At 36.3% G+C, this 16,296-nt stretch overlaps 1 protein-coding gene across 5 annotated transcripts in view; it reads right to left on the bottom strand.

Moving 5' to 3' along the window:
- Nucleotides 1–16,296, bottom strand: part of VPS13C (vacuolar protein sorting 13 homolog C) — a 170,645-nt gene that overhangs the window by 152,823 nt on the left and 1,526 nt on the right. For all 5 annotated transcript variants that reach the window (XR_013370400.1, XR_013370399.1, XM_077881332.1 and 2 more), the window contains exons 2-3: nt 4,598–4,641; nt 1,156–1,198 (exon numbers count right to left, since the gene is read on the bottom strand). Coding sequence is in view for 3 of the 5 variants with exons in the window: in XM_077881332.1 (XP_077737458.1) it covers nt 1,156–1,198; nt 4,598–4,641 (87 nt within the window). In the remaining 2 variants the exon portion in view is untranslated. The remainder of the gene's footprint in view (nt 1–1,155; nt 1,199–4,597; nt 4,642–16,296) is intronic.

Consider the following 16,296-nt stretch of genomic DNA (forward strand, 5'->3'; position numbering starts at 1 on the left):
TGCCTTCGACTCAGGTCATGATCCCAGGGTCCTGGGATTGAGCCCATGTCCTACTTAGCAGGGAGCCAGCTTCTTCTCCCTCTCCCTCTGCCTACTACTCCCCCTGCTTGTGCTCTCTCTCACTCTCTCTGTCAAATAAATAAAATCTTAAAAAAAAAAAAAAAAGGAACATGTATAGGTAATATAAGTAGACTCAAACAGAAGTATTCAAGTAATTGCTAAGAGATGCTAGAATAGTGAGACAATACCTTTCTTGAATATAAAATAAGTGAAGAAGGAAAGCCACATGGTGAAATAGCAGGGTGATGGAAGTGGAAGGAATGATGGTGGCATAAATGAAAATTCTAAAGTAACAGCAAGTTGTCTAGAGCTATAAATTACATTTTAAAAAAGTAAAAATCAGGTAAGTATGGAACAGTTGAGAGGACTTCACAGGTTATTCTACTAAAAAATTTCTTCAACAAAGATGAATGTTTAGTTATGGATGATCTCAGTGTTAAGAGTTTAGCTGAGGGCAGCCCCGATGGCTCAGCGGTTTAGTGCCACCTTCAGCCCAAGGCGTGATCCTGGAGACCCCCGGGATCGAGTCCCACGTCAGGCTCCCTCCATGGAGCCTGCTTCTCCCTCTGCCTGCATCTCTGCCTCTCTCTCTCTCTCTCAATGTGTCTCTCATGAATAAATAAATAAAATCTTTAAAAAAAAAAAGTTTAGCTGCAAAGACTTTCTACTTACCAAGACATATCCTCTATACTACGTTGCTGCATAATATATCCAGATGGTTGAACAAAATATGAGGGAAATAAGCTATACTTGAATTGTATTTACTAGAGTTTTGCAAATTATATCCCTTTCACATATAAAGAAAAAGCATACAAAACTTAAATATCAATGTTGAATATCAAGATATGTTTCGTGCAGTAGAATCAAAGCCTAATAAGTATCATTGCCCTTCAAATGTCTTTTTTTTTTAGAGGGTAATTTTCTACCCTTTTGTCAAAATCTTAAAGTATTTATGTATTACAATAGCATATATTAGGCCCAGAACTCCAAAACCTCTCACATTTTTGTCCAAGCTAAAAAATGTTTTAGATTAAATAACACAGGAAAAATAAAAAACTAAAAGGACTAAGAATAACTCAAGTGAAGAGTACTTACCAATTTGGCCAGCTTTGACTTTAAAAGGAACATCCAATTCACTCTTAGAAAGGAAGAAAAAAATTTTAAAGACATCTTAAATTATTAAGCTCCCACAAAATCACCTTCGTATCATCATTTAAATACACAATCACCTTGGGGTGCCTGGGTGGCTCAGTTGGTTAAGCGTCTGCCTTCTGCTCAGGTTATGAACCCAAGGTCCTGGGATCAAGCCCCACGTTGGGCTCCCTGTTCAGGAGAGCGTGTGCTTCTCCCTCTCCCTCTGCCCTGCCACCCCCCTCCCCCCATTTCCCTCACCCCCCTCATGCTCTTTCGCTCTCTTTCTCAAATAAATAAAATCCCCCCCCCCAAAAAAATATACAATCATCTCGAAGGAAAAACATGAAATAAATTTTCTCTATCTGAGTAACTCAGAAAGGACATCCTGAAAAAAGAGAATTTCTAGTGACTTAAATTGGACTCTGAGGAAAGATTCACAAGAGGAACACAACTATAAATAGAGGCAACAGAAAAAGTGTTTATGGTTAGGAATGCCTGGGTGGCTCAGTCAGTTAAGCGTCTGCCTTCAGCTTAGGTCATGATCCCAGGGTCCTGGGCCTGAGTTCCATGTCAGGTTCTCTGCTCAGCAGGAAGTTGGCTTCTCTCTCTGCCCTCCCACCCTCCACTTCTGCACTCTCTCTCTAATAAATAATAAAATCTTTAAAAAAAAAAAAGAGTTTGTAGTTAAAGTAATTGGGTAAACTGGTTACTTGTTTTAATAAACCACACCAAGACCAATGGAAATGCCAGGAGCTTTTAAAATAATAGATGGACACTGCTTAACTGAAATACTAGAATAGGAAAAGGAAGAGTCCTTTCACAAAAATTAGTTGAAAATAATAACAACTATTTTCTCTCAAATAAAACATTTGGTAAATAAATAAAACAATCCTAAAAGGAAAGAGAGCTTCCCTACTTATTACTAACCAAATTAGCATTTACTTTAGATAAGTTACTGACAGGTACCAATCATTAATAAAAATAAACTTGCACTTATCTGGATTGGAAAGCACAAATAACTTTTATAGTCACAGAGTACTAAACAATAACTGATATTCACAACGATCACTTGAATCTTTATAATTTTTTTTAAGATTTTATTTATTTATTCATGATAGAGAGAGAGAGAGAGAGAGAGAGAGAGAGAGAGAGAGGCAGAGACACAGGCAGAGGGAGAAGCAGGCTCCATGCCGGGAGCCGGATGTGGGACTCAATCCTGGGTCTCCAGGATCATGCCCTGGGCCGAAGGCAGGCGCCAAACCGCTGAGCCACCCAGGGATCCCCAAATCTTTATAATTTTTAAAAACTAAACCAATCAGAATAGCCTTTTTGTTAGATGTACCTTAGTACATACTATCAACCTGATGATTGAAATACCTTAGGTAACAATTAACTAAAATAATCATTTTACCCAATCATCTGATTACTCAAGCATTCTAGGTGAACAGGAATTGAATGCAATACTGATCATCTTCTAAACCAAAAAGCAAAATTCTTCTCTGATGGTAAGAGAACTGCTCTACACCCAAGATAGAAGAGGCAAGTGCAGGGAGAGGGGGATGCATTCAAGGGCATTCATCTTATACTTTAAGTTATACAGGATACAAACTGTAAACTATACACTTCTAAAAGTTTGGTCTCATGCTCACTTTTGACTCTCATGAAATAATTTTTCACAAAAAATAAACGTAAACAGCCATATTCAAAGTAAATTCTCACCAATCCAATTTAATTTAGGAAGCTAGCTTGAATTAATGGAGAATGTTAATTACAAAATAATTTATTATATTTAATTATAACCCAAATTCAAACTAGACTAAGAGAGATTTCAATTTGTCTCTTAAGCATGTTAGATACATATCCTCTCACTGCAATTCTATTTACACTTCTTTCCTTCTAAAATATTTTCCTAAAAAAGAAAAAAATAACCTTTATTCCAGTCTCCAGCAAAAGAGTCTTAAGCTCTAAATTTTGGGGTAAAGTTTAAAAAGTTGTAGCATCCTATATAAAGGAAAAGAAAATTTAAATATTTTGAGTGCCCACTACTTGCCAGGCTCTACTTTTAATCTTATTCAAGCCACAAAGGAACAGAGATATTATATCATTTTGTATTATTAACTTCAATTTAAAGATGATTAAACTGGGGGTGCCTCAGTGGTTGAGCATCTGCCTTTGGCTTAGGGCATGATCCTGGGGTCCTGGTATTGAGTTCTGTATCAGGCTCCCTCTGCCTTTGTCTCTGCCTCTGTCTCTGTCTCATGAATAAATAAAATCTTTAAAAATAATAAATTAAAAAAAAAAAGATGATTAAACTAATGCTCACGGAAACTGAGAAACTTGCCAAAAGTCTCATAGCTGGTGAAAGGGCAGAGCTAGCTCTGAAACCCAGGTCTGCTAGACTACAAGGTCCATGCCCTTTCCACCATGCCTGCCAAGTTGTTTTCAGGAGAACAAAATTAATTGTTACTTCTCGTGACAAAGTTCGATCTCTAGGATCTTTAGTATCCAAAACTGGCTTCCCTGACACCAGTCATGTGAACACTTTGAGTATAAGACTCTCCTTAGATACACAGTTTAATATGTAGAAATCCAACCAGAAGTCAACACTAGGATTATAAACATACTATAGTTTGTTAGAAATTTGATCAATTATTAAAGAATAATTACTCATTCTGGGGCACCTGGGTGGCTCAGTGGGTTAAGAGTATGACTGCTGATTTTGGCTCAGGTCATGATGTCAGCGTTGTGAGATAGCCCCACATCAGGTTCCATGCTCAGCAGAGTCTGCTTGGGATTCACTTTCTCCCTTCTCCCTCTGCCCCTCCCCTCACCTGCATGTGCGCTCTCTCTCTTTAAAACAAATACATTTTTTTAAAAAGTCTAAAAAAAAAAAAAGGAATAAACTCATTCTTAAGTGACTTCATAGAATCAAATTAAGTCTAATAGGCTAAAGCCTAACAGGGAAGGGGATGGGAAGTAAGGGATGGAGAGCCAGAATCCAAAAAAGCTACCTGACTTATTAATAGTACCATAATATTATAAAGCTGGACTGTCAATGTATTTCCAAAGATATAATTATTCATTTGACAAATTGCTAAAATCAAATTCTTATTTACCAAAAAAATATGTAAAGACAATTTTGGAGAAAATTATTTCAAGGAAGACAAATGTCTACTATAAAGCTATTCAGTCAAGTCAAGGAAAAACATTCCATTTCCCAAAAGATACCATTTTGATCATCAGGGGGAAAAAAATCCAAATTTTTAATCTCAGATTTTCCTATAGCAAACCATTAAACAAGTAATCCTTCCCTGAACGACTCACATTATCTGGTACCAGGTAACCAAGAATTTCTGGGAGCTTACCAAATTAATTGAATAATCAACATAGCTTGAAAACTTACCAGAGCATTTTCTTTTATCTGTAGGTTATCTAAGGCCACATTACCTTAAAAAAAAAAAAAAAAGGAAAAATATGAAGTTAAAATATCAATTAATGTAACCTCATAATGCAGTACCAAACACTATGATACTATGCTAAGTGATAAAAAGACAATAAGCAAAGGAAACTTCAAGAACTTAAGCAGCTAATAACACTTGAGAGATATATATATATATATATATATATATGACACATGGATACATACATACACTGATGTGTGTGTGTGTGTGTGTGTGTGTATACTATAGGCTAGCCCAACACAAAAGAAATTATAAAATATTTAAACTGGCTAACATTCAAATAGACAATGTGAAAGAATTTGGAGACTTTCAGACTGAAGAATTCTAGAACCTAAGAAAGTACCTATCATTTTGTATGATTAAGCCAAAGCACCCCCTCACATAAAGGACATGAAGAGATCACTATTAGAACAGATCAATTATATTGTAACCCAGGATTCTCTCCTTAATTATGGTGTTAATGAACATTTTCTACAGGAATATAATGTTGGTCTTTTAAAACTCCAAACATGCTAACTTCCCAATGATTATTGTTTATGGTTCTAAAGTTACTGTTTGGGACGCCTGGGTGGCTCAGCAGTTGAGCACCTGCCCTCAGCTCAGGGCATGATCCAGGAGTCCCAGGATCGAGTCCCACATCAGGCTCCCTGCATGGAGCTTGCTTCTCTCTCTGCCTAGGTCTCTGCCTCTCTCTTACTGTGTCTCTCATGAATAAATATATATAAAAAAAATCTTTTAAAAAATTTTAAAATTAAAGTTACTTTTATTTTTTTAAGTAAACCCTATACCTCCCATGTGACACTCAAACTCACAACACCAAGATCAAGAGTAACATGCTCTACCAATTGAACCAACCAGGTGCCCCTATGGTTCTGTTTAGTTCAATTCTTCTTAAGTCTATTTAAAGCCATCATGATACCATTACATGACACCAGTTTTAAACATTGTACTGCTATTTGTTGATGTATTTTTTTAAGATTTTTTTATTTATTCATGAGAGACACACAGAAAGAGGCAGAGACACAGGCAGAGGGAGAAGCAGGCTCCCCGTGGGGAGCCCGATGTGAGACTCGATCCCAGGACCTCAGGATCATGGCCTGAGCCAAAGGCAGACACTCAACCACTAAGCCACCCAGCCACCTATTTGTTGATATATTATAATTAAACATTCTTGCTTATATAAAAAATCTAATGAAAAGAAAGTTTCCATTTCATTTAAATTATCTAAAGGTTAATAAAAATTATCATTTCAATATTGCATGACTTATTCAGTTATATATTTTCTTTTTTTTTCTTTCTAGAGATTTATTTGTTTGAGAGAGAGAGAGAGAGAGAGAGCACGAGCAGGGAGGAGGAACAGAGCCAAGCAGGGAGCCTGATAGGAGGCTCAATCTCAGGATCCCAGGATCATGAACAAATGCATATGCTTAATTGACTGAGCTACCTAAGCACCTCTGTTATATATTTTCTTAATCACTCATGACACATTTAGATTTTTAAAAACACGATACTTTCTATGCTATAGCCATAAGTATTTTTCAATCAAGGAGTTTTTCCCTCACAGTATTTTGTTGTGAATTTAAAAGAATATTTAATTCTACTATGCCATTGCTAGAGATGACTACCCCAGATCTCAGATTTTTTCAAACAAAAAGCACCTCCTATAAGTTAGGTGCTGAAAAGAGAGAAACGATAACAACATCCCTGCTAGTACAGAACTCTCAACCTAGCAAAGGAGACTAAATTTCTAAAATTTTGGAAATATTCTAGTGGCATTAGAGGAGAAAAGTGCACAAATGCAAAGAAGGAGACACCTAACTGCCTAGGGAGATCAAGAACTTCCCAGTAAGGCTAGGCTAGAAGGCTAAAGAAATATTTACTGGGTGGGTAAGAAAAGAGGGCAAACACACCTGCATGAGTAAGACACATTTTAGAAACCACATGTGATTTGATGTAGCTGGAGGGTATGAGAAAAGGATAGGGAAAAAAAAAAAAGAAAAGGATAGGAGATAAAGTTAGGTTGGCAGGAGCCAGACTAACCATGAAAAGTCCAGACTGGTCACAACACAAAGATGAAATACACATAACAAGGATGACAAAATCAGAGCCATATTCGAGAACCATTACTCTACTCTTCTAAGAAATAACCATGGATCTGTCCAAACAATTTAGCTATAAGGATACTACAGTATTGGTTAGAAGGGCAGAAAGAATGGATGAATGGGGGGGAGAGAGACTAGAGGGATGGAGGACCTAAGGAATTAAATGTCCAAGAAGGCACACATCATAATACATCTATGATATAGAGCAAAAGTGTAGACAGCTAAGGGAAGATATTCAAAAAATATGAATTTTTTTAAAAAGTCAAAGAATGCCCAGATTGATCCAATCTGATATAATTTAAAGAGTATACATATGTACACATACAAAGAAAACAACTGTAAAACTAGATACCATAATGATCAGAGTGGTTATTTCTATAATAAAGTTCATTTGTTATACATTTATTTTAATTTTCTAAAATAAACTGCTGAAAGCCGCAAAAAAAGGAGGAGGAGGTAAGAAGCCTTACAAGCCTTATCAGCATTATAATAGGACAAACGGGAAAGAGTACAGGCAGTGGAGCAGCTTCCACAATACACTAAAAAGAAGGGGATCTGGGTGGCTCAGTGCAGTAAGCATTTGACTTCTGATTCCTGTTCTCATCATGATGTCAGGGTCATGAGATGAATCCATATCATCCCGTCGTCCTGTGCTGCCCCATCTTACCCAGGAGTCTACTTAAGATTCTTCCTCCCTCTCCTTCTGTCTCTGTCCCTGTCCCTACTCACAAGCACTCTCTCTCTCTCTCTCTAAAAAAAAAAAAAAAAAAAAAAAAAACACGCTAAAGAGAAATTAAAACCTGAAATAGTAACTTCAAAGTCAAAGAGGTAGAGTCAGGGTAAAAAGTTATTTTATAGGTAGAACTGACAAGATGACATCACAGACCAAATTCAGGAATAATAAAGTAGTGGTGGAAAAAAGACACATGTTCTGGAATTGGGAAAAAAAAAATCCTTAAGTATTATACGTAGGGAGGTCTGGGTGGCTCGGTGGTTGAGTGCCTGCCTTCAGTTCAGGGCATGATCCCAGGGTCCTGGGATAGAATCCCACATAGGGCTCCCCACAGGGAGCCTGCTTTTCCCCTCTGCCTGTGTCTCTGCCTCTCTCTCTCTCTGTATCTCTTCTGAATGAATAAATAAAATCTTAAAAAAAAAAAAAAAAAAAGAGGAGATCCCTGGGTGGCTCAGCAATTTGGCACCTGTGTTCAGCTCAGGGCGTGATCCTGGAGTCCCGGGATCAAGTCCCACATCGGGCTCCCTGCATGGTGCCTGCTTCTCCCTCTGCCCGTGTCTCTGCCTCTCTTTCTCTGTGTGTGTGTGTGTGTATGTCTCTCATGAATAAATAAATAAAATCTTTAAGAAAAAAAGAAGTATTACATGTAAAAATTACATAAAAAGGAAAAATATTGCTGGATTTAATTTGATCAATGATGGATTATAAATAATCACAATTGGAAGCTCTACTCAAGTCAAAAGAACTGAGCTGCACAGATGCTAGTACACATTTGAAGCAATCCAAACTAGTTTAACAAGATCTAAGGCCCATAAAGAGACATGCAAACTTACTCATGAATTTGGATAGCTCTACTCAGTGATCCTCACTAGTGGGTCAAATGTCATTAGGGGTGCTCACAAATAATCTACATTAGATATAAAGTATTTTTTTTAACAATTATTAAGACACTAACACAATGTAGGTAAAAATATAAATGCGTTTATAAAAAGTGGGCTATTTTTAATCAGTCTTTCATCTTTAATGAATAGACGGTATTTATTTATTTAGATTTTATTTATTTACTCATGAGAGACAGAGAGAGAGGCAGAGACATAGACAGAGGGAAGAAGCAAGCTTCCAATGGGGAGCCTGATGCGGGACTTGATCCTGGGACTCCAGGAGCCAAAGGCAGATGCTCAACTGCTGAGCCATCCAGGCATTCCAAATAGATGATATTTAAATGTGAAATACTGAAAACTACCAATACGATTAACACAGTTGAACAAGTATACTTAGAAAGTCAGACAAAAGAGGTAACTGATTATTGCTAACAGGATTAAAGATTTTTTAATTAATGTTTTTCAGTATTTTCTAGCTTTTTTAATAATCAAATATGATTGCTAAAATTATACAAACTGTGATAATGGAAAACAAAACAAAGGTAAATTCTAATGTCAGTAGGACCTCAATATATTTATATACATTCCTCCTACATCTAATATCTACCTTACAAGACACATTAAAAAGTATCTTATTTCTGCTATGTAGAGTCTAGCAAGCAAATGCAAACTTCCTCTCTGCAAAATGTGATACTATCTAACAGTAAATATAACAATGAAATAAGAATGACACATTCTATAAATTATCTGCACTGAAGGTAGAGCCACTAGCCCTACCACAAAGAAAAGGGGAGAGATAGCAGCATATTACAGATTAACACCAGGGTAAAAGTGCATTCATTCATTCGACCAGTAGATGAGTGCTTTATCTATGTAAGGCACTGTGCTAACATGTACCCTTCCACTAACCTGCATGCTTTTCTGCAGGCATATCTGCAGGAGTTTAATTATCTATATCCTCAGAATATTAGAAATTTTGTTTACATAAAAAATAATTTATAAGACTAAGACTAAAGCAGACTCCCTCCTAAATATCAACCATTTTATTTTTTTTATTTTTTTTTAATTTTTATTTATTTATGATAGTTACAGAGAGAGAGAGAGAGAGGCAGAGACACAGGCAGAGGGAGAAGCAGGCTCCATGCGCCGGGAGCCCGATGTGGGATTCGATCCCGGGTCTCCAGGATCGCGCCCTGGGCCAAAGGCAGGCGCCAAACCGCTGCGCCACCCAGGGATCCCTCAACCATTTTATTTTTAAATGAATACTGAGGGAAAAGTTAGATTTAATTTCCTGCTTCTACTTCAAGATAACATAATAATTCCATATATAAGCAAATAACTTTAGTGCTACAGCCAGATCACAAGGCTAAGAACAGAGGCCATAGAAAGTTCCTGAAAACCTGGAGGAAGGATAAATATTTGTGTCAAGACTTTAAAAAACAAACAAACAAGAAAAAGAATGAATGATAATTAGAGGGGCGCCTGGGTGGCTCAGTGGTTGAGCATCTGCCTTTGGCTCAGGTTGTGATCCCGAGGTCCTGGGATCTAGTCCCAAATCAGGCCCCTTGCAGGAAGCCTGCTTCTCCCTCTGCCTATGTGTCTACCTCTCTCTGTGTGTGTGTGTGTCTCTCATGAATAAATAATTAAAATCTTTAAAAAGAAAAAAAACGAGTGATAATTGGAGATAAACTAGATAAACCTAACTCTTCCAGCAAGGAGGGCACTAAAGCCAATCCCACAATCAGGTGTCTCTACTCCCATAGAGAAGTTCCAAGAAGACGGTGGTGATACACAAGTAAGGAAGTTCTATGAAGTGATTTCCTTTTATGATGGACTGACAGGTCTAAAGGATAAGAGTAAGTAGTAAGTGAAGTCAGTGTTTCAAAAGAGAAGACTTCTCATTCTCACCTTATATGATTCTCAGTAATAAACTAGAAACATTTTGACGAGCATACATAGCTAGGGAGTCACACACAGTTTCCAAATTAATTGTAAAGGGTATTTTCAGAACTAGTTTAAAGGGTAAATTCTGGATCAAAATTTAATAATCTTTACTAATGAACCAGAAGATGAAAATGATGACAAAAATCTATTAAATTAGCAAAGGACACCAACGTAAATAGAGTTGGAGTCATCTCAAAAAATACAATAGAGGGGATCCCTGGGTGGCTCAGCGGTTTAGCGCCTGCCTTCAGCCCAGGGCATGATCCTGGAGTTCAGGGATCAAGTCCCACGTCAGGCTTCCTGCGTGGAGCCTGCTTCTCCCTCTGCCTGTGTCTCTGCCCCCCCCCCCCTCTATGTGTCTCTCATGAATAAATAAATAAAATCTTTAAATAAAAATAAAAATAAAAATAAAAAGAAATGGTTGCCAAATTACAGAAAACAACCAAATTAGCAGATTTGTGAATACAAATGAAATGGTACTGGCATAATATGTAACAAGCTTAAGTCTAAGAATGGCTTCTAAAACATAATAGTCTACAAAATAAATAAAGAAAGGTGATACTGATGTTAAATACCTTCAATTAGAAATTATCTAGACTTTCACAGAAGTTTAGCTATATCTTTCTAGTGGCACTTAACTACATAAATCCCTAATCTGATTATAAACTTCTTACTGAGTCTCCTCATAGTAGGTGCTCAATAAACAGACATAATTGATTTAGAATGCATATTTCACTGGGGTAGGATGACTACAGTAAGAACATAAAATCGTTCTATTTTAGACCCTCTGAGCTACAACCTTTCTTGATCCTCACAGCCTTCTAATGAAGGAGACAGGACATAGACATCAAGCAAAAGAAACCGAGGCTTAGGGAGGCTAATGACTGGCCTAAGGTTACTATGTCAACCTAGTAAGTGGTAGACCAGAGATCAAATTCTCTGATGCCCAGTGTTTTGTTCAGAGTATCACACTGTCTTCCAAAGAGCAGAGAAGAATGGGTAAAGAATTTTAATTCTGAAAATAATTCTATCTCCCTTGAGGGGAAAAAATGCCATACACGGAGAGGCCTGTGTAGTTGATGGATCCACTTTTGGTCTTTGCATTTTAAGACTGTGAAAAAAAAATCCAAACACAAAGGAAAACTAAAATCAATACAACTAACAAGGACAAAACCAGTAAGAAAGACAGAGTCCAGGTGTATGTTAGGAGGATTATCAGAAAAAAGGATAGTGCCACAGTGGAAAATACAGAAGCAGGAGAAAGCATTGCAAAATAACCATTTTAGGACTTTTCAAAAATCTACGTTTTTCTAGAAACAAAAGACAGAAATTCCTAAGTTATTCAGAACCATAAATATCTTTAAACCTAATTCCCTCTCACTTTACATATAACAACCAAAAAAAAAAAAAAAAAATGAAGCCTAAAGAGATCAGGCAATTTATCTAAGATCAGACAATTAACGTGTAGCAGTGCTAATAGAACCTAATGATAATTGGAGATAAACTGGATAAACCTAATCCTGGTCAATGTTCTTAATGTAAAACAAACTAATTCAAAACTGTGTTTAAAAACAAAACAAAAAACTCCAACAAACAAAGATGCCATGCGTTACTCCATGAAACTAGCTTTGCATACTATAAAATAATAAATAGGTAATGCTATATATTTGTTACCTTTACATATCTATCACAGACTCATTATTCATTTGAAATTATATAAAATATTCAAACATTCATTCTCCAATAAAGTGAGTTAAAGTAATGACTGAGCAGTTTTTTAAAACATAAATCAAATTATTTTCAATAATCATTGGTTTAGTAAGGAATATTGAAGAAACTATTGTAGCAATTCATTTCAATTGAATCTTTCCATTCAACCCAAATTAACTAGTTAACAGACTTTTTTTTTTTTTTAAGTTTTATTTATCTAAGTAACCCCTACACAAACCCAAGATCAAGAGGCACACAAGCTCCTCCGCCTCTCCCTCCTCCCACTGAGCCAGGTAGGTGCCTCCCGCAAACTCCTCTTACTAGGAGTTCACAGAGACTCTGTCTTGGCAGAAAAAAAGGAAAGGAAACAATCGACTCTTACTCTTTCCATTTCCCTGTTGAAACAGGAAGTCTTGGCAAAGAAAGATGAAAAACTGCCAGATTACCAGCAAACTTTCTCCCTTTCAGGGATCTTGTAATAGTGAGTAGTGTAGCAGAGCTTCCTAGCAGAATGGTTATCAAACTACCAACTTCCAGTTTTATTTCTGGAAAAGGGATTTTTCATTTATGATGCTATTTCAAAATATGGTAAGGTATTTTCAATTGAAGTTTTTAAGCATTGCTTTGATAATAACCGAGCCTAAATATATATTTCAATATTGAACTGTTATTTATTTTACATGCTACAGGACAAACTACTAACAAGCATGGCCTTCACTATACCAAGGGTTGGCCAGGAGGAGGAAAAGACTAAAAAAAAGATCCCTCTAAAACTTTAGAAATATCTAGATACTGCTGTTTTGTTAAGGTTAAAAAGAAGCAAAGAGGCCAGCTTTTTCTTGTATTCTCAAGATACTCTACGGCTACCTGTTAAGATAATGTAAAATATTAGATTTAGATTCACAAATATATCAGTATGAGGCTGGAACTTCATTTATCTTAATGTTATATTTCACGTCTGTGACTCTTTGCTCACCATTCTGAGTGAAGAAAAAGAAGAAAGATGCAGTGATTACGACTTCCCACTACGTAGGCAAAGCAAGTGGCACAAAGACGTATCCAATGAAGGAGATCACTCTACTCTGGCCTTGTTCAATCACAAAGATTAAAAGCCTGAAGAGATGACCTTGTCAACCCTCTCACCTACAGATAAGAAACTAGTGGTCACTGGTCAATGACTTGCCAAAAGCCCCACAATTGGGGCACCATCAGAGATGGAATTAGATCCTTCCTTCCTTATGCTGCTCTGCCCAAAAGTATCTGGCAGCTGACAGAATAGCATCAGGCCTGAGGTGAAGAACAGTACAGTAATCAGCATAGGTTCAGCCTGGTTTGCAAAAATACAAACTCTGCAGGCACTCCACTTGGCTTCTACTCCTGATCACTGTAGCCACTCCTTGCAACCAACACATCACAGCCTCTAGGTATATTCTGTTTAATCAAAGAGAGAATTCGGATTGAAGGATTTTCCTGCTGACTTTCCACAGTTAATCACTTTGAAAAATCAAATCCACAAAGGTTCTAGATTGCCACAATACTTACTTAAGCCAAGTTGCAAAAGATAGGGTGTTTCAACATACCTTTTCAATACATGTTACTCTTAAAACAATTATATCCTGGACACAGCTCAAATAGCTAAAGGCTGTGCAATTTATCTTTAGGTATCAGGTTGTGGAGAACAAAAACCTTCCTACCTGCATAGGCAAGCAACATGCCCACCACACACTCTTCTGGGTCTGAAAGCCTTACTTACAAACTAGCTGGCATCTAAGTATATAAGTGTAAATGTAAGTATTTTAAGTGCAAATTCAAATGCAAATGAGTTTTTTTCCTTTTAAAACGTTTGGAAAATAAGAAATGTTTAGATGTGTTGTGTTTGCTCTAAACCAAACTGTAACATTTCAGAACATGAAAATTACAAAGTTTGAAGCCTAGAAGAAATATACTCATGAAAATAAAACAAAGCAGCCTGTTTTCCATTAACTCAGCTATGTTTGTTTATCATCACTATTACTATCAGTGTTAACAATTTAACAATTATAATTACAGAGGATTTTCGGACTGTGTCACAAACACAGTGCTATTTCCCCATTTTACAGATAAGGAAACTGAGGTTTAAAGAATTAAAATATTTTGCCTATGGATCCCACAGTTAGTAAATAATCAGGGCTTCATTTTCCTACAACAAGCAAGATTTTTTAAAAGATCATTCTGCTTAAATCACTGTGAAAACAAACATGAACTGTTTGGCATTAAAAAAAATCTTTAAAAGAATAAAAACAAAACAAAAGATAGCTTTTTTTTTTTTGCTTCTCCAATTTAAAGGTAATATTCTTAGTACTCTTCCTGATTCAAGACTTTCAAATAAAATTTCCCTTTCCTTCTTACTCTACAACTTTTTATTACGAATTTCACTGTAAATGTCTATATATGTATGAATATACATACACCACAATCCTTTTCAAGTTGTTTACTTTTAAAACTACTTCCTGATATCATCCAAAGATTTTGCATTTCTACCAACATACCTTTCAATCACTTAAGATATGTTTCTCTCTTAAGTTACAAATTTCATGAGGAATATACATCTAAGTCCTTTTCCACTTCTTATTACAACTTGTTCAGCACCCAGAAGGTCTCTTAAAAATGCAAAAGACAAATTCAATATTCTCCTTCAACCTGAGTTTCTCAACAAACATTTTCGGCTGGCTAATTCCTTGTTGTAGGGAGCTGTCCTGTGCATTGCAGGATGTAGCAGTATGCCTAGGGTCTACCCACTAGATCCCAGCAGCATACCCCTGTTACTCAGTGTGACAACCAAAAATGTCTCAGACATTGCCAAATATTCCTTTGGGGCAAAGTCATTTCCAGTCGAAAATCATTGCTTTAGCCTAGTCAAACATTCCAGGTAAGTAGTATCAATTTAGGGGGTGCCTGGGTGGTTCAGTCAGGTAAGTGTCTCCCTTCCACTCAGGTCATGATTCCAGGGTCCTGGGATTGAGTCTCACATTGGGCTCCATGCTCCACAGGGAGCCTGCTTCTCCCTCTCCCTCTGCCTGCTGTTCCCTCTGCTTGTGCTCACTCTGTCAAATAAACAAATAAAATCTTTTTTTTTAAGTATCAATTTAGTTTTCCATTTGTTTCTAAAGAATAGTAACATCAGCCCTGTGAAATGTTTATAGAGGTTGAATTCTTTTATCACAACTTAAAAATTTAACAAGAAAAAAATGGAAACAGCCAAACTCTACTACACATAACCCTTATTTATTAAAAGTTTTCAAATAAGATTATATAAAATTTCCAATTCTTTATAAAACTTGCCAATGTAATGGATGTCCTAAATTATCAGCTATTTCATTAATACACCCACTTGTTTACCACCAAAACAAAGGGTGGCAAAACTTTATAGAAGCAGAGATGTGGGCTGATAAAGCGGAGGGAATCCCTATGTGGACCTGCAGTAGATACAGTTAGTTCCTGAAAGGAGTTTATTTTCTCAGCCCTATATTAAAACCGATGTTTGCCACCAACAGCATACCTCATTCTAAAACAATACAAAAAAAAAAAAAAAAAAGAAGAAGAAAGTTTCTTTTCCTACATACCACCTAAAAAAGGGACGAATTTTAAATGACATAATACTGTGGCATTTTTAATTTCAGATGTGTAAAAGTTCAAAATCCCCAGGCAGCATACTTCACAATTTCATACTAAAAACATGTACAAAATAAATAAATAAATAAAATAAAAAATAAATAAAAATAAAAATAAATAAAAACATGTACAACTAACATGAAAGTATTGGCACTGGAAGGAACCTCAGATGTTACCTATTACAACTTCCAATTTTAAAGAAAAAGGAAAGTAAGAATTGGTAGAGAAGAAACCTTTGAATATATCCATAAACTTTCTTTTTTAAAAAAATCCATCTGATGTAAATAGGATACAGTGTTTGAACTTAACCTTACTTTAACTTTAGGTGATTTTGAGTAGTGACCACGTAGGAATATTCCATTATCTGGTATGATTTTTTTTTCTTTTAAAGTTTAAATTAAGATGAAAAAAACGAAGGCCAAGGAAGGTTAGTGGCTTGTCCAACACAACAACCTAGAGCCCACGTTTCATCAATGCTAGCCTAGCTGATTGCTAGGGTTGATTGCTGCAGAAGGCAGCGCATGTTCGACTCCTTAAAAGTCTCATCTTAACTTCTCTTTTTTTGCATTGTATTAGCCGTGAGGGAGGGCATGTAAACAAAGAATGCAGTGTTGGCCAAA

Source organism: Canis aureus, chromosome 32 (genome assembly GCF_053574225.1).
Source record: "Canis aureus isolate CA01 chromosome 32, VMU_Caureus_v.1.0, whole genome shotgun sequence".
Taxonomy (NCBI): domain Eukaryota; kingdom Metazoa; phylum Chordata; class Mammalia; order Carnivora; family Canidae; genus Canis; species Canis aureus.